General features: G+C 27.4%; 1 protein-coding gene across 1 annotated transcript; it reads right to left on the minus strand.

Annotated features, from left to right (window-relative positions):
* Nucleotides 1–34: 34 nt before the first annotated feature.
* Nucleotides 35–752, minus strand: EIN_049130 (leucine rich repeat containing protein BspA family protein; the record flags this gene model as incomplete). Its single annotated transcript, XM_004254674.1, has 1 exon — nt 35–752. A coding segment is annotated over one exon (718 nt), but the record flags the coding sequence as incomplete, so codon positions are not given.
* Nucleotides 753–5,125: the final 4,373 nt, after the last annotated feature.

Raw genomic sequence — 5,125 nt, forward strand, 5'->3', positions numbered from 1 at the left:
CACCAAGTGTGGAGACAACTTTGTCAACTGTGACAATTGAAATGTGAATTGGGATGTATGTCAAATCGTGAGAATACGACTCCTCCAATTTGGTGTGTATCCAAAAAGTGATTTTCCAATGAAATTGACGCTTTTGGAAATGTGAATGACACAAATCCACACTTGTAAAACACCTCATCTTCTATCACACAAAGACACTCTGGAATATCAATTTTGGACAAATGGACACAATTGTAAAAACACTGATTTGGCAATCGTCTGATGCATTTTGACAGTGTCACTTCCTGGAGTTGCTGATTGTAAGAAAACAGCTGTTCTGTTAGATTTTTGATGTGATCAGGCACTACAAATGTCTCAACTTGTAAATGGGAATCAAATTCAAAGCCAAGCGTATTAACACATTGTGGGATATTTAAAGTAACATCATTGTTTTTAGCGTCTTTTTTTGACAAACTGACATTTTTGAATACCACATCATATTCACTAAACAGTGTTTTGGACTCTTGCAAAGAGACGGGGTACCACACAACAAGGCGGTGAATATCAGGTATTATCATGTCGTTTTTGGTATATAAGTGCTGCATCTCTATGAAAGGAAAAATCTTTATATCAGAAACAGATATCGGATTATAACGGAAACGATCAAGTAATAATCGGTATTTCTTGTTGATTAACACAGAGTTGATGAAATCACTTTCAAAATAGAAATACTGTGAGACTATTTGAAAAGAATATATGTCGAGTTTGCTCATTATTAATTTTTAAAGTTTGTTTAAGTTGGTTATATTTGTTGTTTTGAAATTCAACATTTTTAATTAAATAAAATTTTATATAAATGATTTTGTATTGGTAATATCATTTAAATTTATTATAACAGTTTTTAAATGATTTGTAAATATTTTGATATTAAAAATTTCTTATTTTTTCCTTATAAAATTTAATAAGGTGGTACCAGGGTCTATCATGTGACAAAAGTGTTTTTTCTTTGTTGTTTGCCACGTCACCAAAGTGGGCTTGAATTTATGTTCACTCAGTTCTTTTAGATCTAGCGGCGAGCTTAAAGCCGACTTTTGTATAAGAAAAAACTTTGAAACAGATAGTTTTTTTATCAATACTTGGCAAAATTATGGGAAAACAAGCCAATTCAATTCTTAAATATCGGTTTTTATTTTATAACCGCTGTGATTGCCATAATTAACACAAAAAAATGTGACAACTGCAGCACTGTTTTACACGTCAACCCGATAGTTACAAATAACATTTTAATAACACAAATAACAATGAAATAACAATCTATTAAATAATTGCATTTATATTAATAATATGTAATAAAATGTAATAAAATAAACCTATTCAACTTAAAATAAAACCAAAAAGTTAATAACTAATAATTAAAAATGCTATATAAAATTTAATAATAAATAAAGGTTTATTTTCATATTTATATTTAACGTTACTAACTAAATATTTATATTTAAAACTATATTAAATAATTACAATCAAACTCAAAAAATCAAAATATTTGTTAATTATTAAATATACTATATAACATATGATATCAATACTATTGTTTTAAACTATACTAAATGAAATAATGTATTAATAATTAATTAAATTGTTTAGTACATGAATTATATTTAAAAAACTAAATATAAACTTATAGTTCAAATTATAACTTAATTTATTTTTAATATATTATTAACTATACTAGTAACAATAACCATAATTAATCACAATACAATTTCAATTACAATACAATAGCCATAACACTAAACTCAATCAATTCATAACGATAATACAATGTAATCACAAAGAGTGTAATGCTCATAGACATTAGGCGATGTTCAAAGACATGACAACACACTCAGAGAAGAAATGTAATGATCAAAGACATAAGATAATACTCAAAACAAGACAGACTACTCAAAGACAATAAAGATTATCAAAGAGACAATGCAATAGTCAAAGACAAAGCAAATGATTCAGGGACTGTATAAGATGTTCATGAATCATTAGAGTGACAAGTATTAATCTAATTGTTAATTATAACTTATTTGATCTGATGAATAATAAAACATTAATAACATAGTGTATTTATCGAGATAAATAATCAAATAAATATACAATGATAACCACCAATTGGTCTATTAACAATAGTAATTACAACAATGATAACAACGGAATTATAAAATACATCAATATTAAATGTTATGATAATAGATAATAGAACAAACATTTTGGCGTAATCATTAAAATTTTAAATTAAAAAATTCCAATATTTTAACAGTTAAATTTTAACAAAATAAACTATATCAATAATATGTTAATTTATTATATTAATTTACAAGAAAAAATAGTATAAATACTATATAAATAATATGTTTATTTTTAAAAAAACTTAAATAGATAATATTTTATTGTTTATAGAGTCAGTCTTTTAACGTTATCTAGTCTCAAACGTGATCTGGTGGACAAAAATAGCTTTAATTTTGTCTAATCATCAGGCAATGACGACATAACCGAGTCGGTGATTTAATCTACAGCTTCTCCGCAGGCATATAATCGTTATGTATGTTTAATCATCCAGTTCAATCTTTCTTTAACTACGCCTGCATGATTGTCTAATTCGTTGTAGAGCAATTCAGCCCAACTCATAAACATTGTGACAACTCCCCATAGTGGGCTTACTTCACCGACTTCTTTTCTTTCATTATTCCACTTCGATAAATAGAAGTATGAGTCTTGTGGATATCTTGCAAATCCGTGTTCAAGTTTGGTGTTGAACTTTTTGATGTTATCAAAGTGTTTTTTATCTTTATTTGATCGGTTACAATGTCACTAAACGCCATAGTTGCAGTCGATGTGTCGATGATCACTTTCTGCTTTTTGTTGTCCTGCCAAATGGCTTGGACGAAGTATCCTTTCTCTTCATTCCACAACAATTTCTCAAATGAAGTTGATAGGTCCTGCGTCTTTTTTTAGTAATTCAGCTCTTTTAGTATCTTTATAATACTTCTCTTCCATCATAGCAGCCGCCAACAATCTGTGGTGGCCTTGAATTTGTGTGAATCGATAGTAGCGCAGTGGGACACTTAAGGAAGTCCATGCGTCGCTGCTTTCCTCCCAAATCGAATAGTCTTGCTTTATAATATGGTTCCAATCTCGATACAACAAGAAATTCACCAAATTTCTAATTCGTTGTTTGCTGTTTGGTCCTTGATTAGTTCAGTTGTTTGTGTCATTTGTGTAGTAGTAATAAAAATACAAAGCAACACCAATTGAATCAAGCTGTGGTTCAACAAACACCACATATGTCCCATCTTACCAGCTGTACGTCATTGCGAAAAATTCACCGTCTTGAAGCTCCGCTTTTTAAAGCCACTTCAAAAACTTTTCTGTCGCTACAAAACTCGGTTTTCGTATGACAGAAAACTGAGTTTTTTAGTATGAACATTTCAAACGTTTATTACATTTAACAATAAATATTATATTTTATTATAATTTAAAACGAGCCAGATTTTTTTTCACTGACTTGTTTTTATAGTACTTTTATATAATATTCTTTAACATTTTATAAATAAAATCAATAATTAATATCATAATGTTAATTTAAAATATTTAAATTATGATCTTTATTAAAACACACCAACAAACAAACTGACTGACAGTTTTTGAGTAAATTAATTACTTATAAATATGGTAAATATATGATTCGATAATAGCTTTGATAAAATAAACAAAAAGACTAAACAATAGTATGAAAATAATTGCAGTAGTTTTGTTACAAACACTCTGTTTACGCGTTAATGATGAACAGAGTAGTTTCACTCGTTTTTTGCGAATAATAATTCTTCTGTTCTATCAAAGTATTGCACGTTTATAAAACAACCTAATTTTATCAACAACACCAGGTATCATGATTCAATGTTTTGTAATTGTCCATTCTATTACATTTTTACTATATTAATTTGGTATATTAAACTATTTGATGTTTGAAAGTGATAAAAAGCAACAATAAATCAATTTTAACAAGTAATCGCAAGGTGACAGCTATGTTTTAATTAATTTTACTTAACTTTGTTAAAAGGAAGTATAATTAATAACAAATTTTATTTTAATTAGTTAAATTATTATTTCATCGTTATTAAACAATTTCTAATATTTTATAATATTATCAATTATAATTATTAGTTTTATTTTATATAGTATAAATATTATAATAATAAACCATTTATTTGTATACTATACATTTTAATATTTTATAGTTTTGTTGTTAACTGTCGTTTTAAGTAAAAAAACGACCGCGGCAAAAAGTCGCCATCTGTAAAGAAAAGGTTTTGGAGATCGTAAAAACAAACATAACTATGAATTTTACTAAAACTACTTTATTTTTGGCACAAAAACAAAGAAAATATACCCCTTTTCATTTTAAAATGCATTTTTGGGACAAGTTCCAAATTTTTCCCTGTTCCGTGATAGACCCCGGTGGTACGTTCTTATTTGGTTGTTTTTGTCTTGTAAACAATTGTTTTTTCTGATTTTTCTTCAACACTTTAAATAACATTGAACAAAATTCAAGTGGTTTACAAATCGGGGAAATATCGAGTTTATTAAATAAATTTCCGTTTTTTTAGAGTTTATATTATGTTCATAAACTATACACAAGCTAAAAAAGGAAAATCATCAAAAATTGGATTAATATCCCTGAAAAAACAGGCCAAAACAAAAATAAGGGCGTTATTTTAAGTGTTAATTTTTATAAAAGAAATAAAATAAACAAATACAAATAAATACAACTTTATCATTTAAGAATGTGTTGATAAGAATTTAAGCACCGAACAAATGGATTTAAAAACACGACCATTTGGGTCATAAACTATGGAATCTGATGGAAAACATTTATAGCCAATTTTAGTGTAACTTATTGGTATTGTCACTCTGCTCAAATTGCTACATTTACTAAAACAACCTTCACCAATTGATGTGACACTCGATGGTATTTCAATATTACTCAAACTAACACATCCACTAAAACAATAATTACTAATTATTGTCACACTTGATGGATTAACAACATTGCTCAAACTGACACATCTATCAAAACACTTTCACCAATAAATATACA

The sequence above is a fragment of the Entamoeba invadens genome, assembly GCF_000330505.1.
Source record: "Entamoeba invadens IP1 unplaced genomic scaffold scaff_1105074726037, whole genome shotgun sequence".
Lineage (NCBI taxonomy): Eukaryota > Evosea > Mastigamoebida > Endamoebidae > Entamoeba > Entamoeba invadens.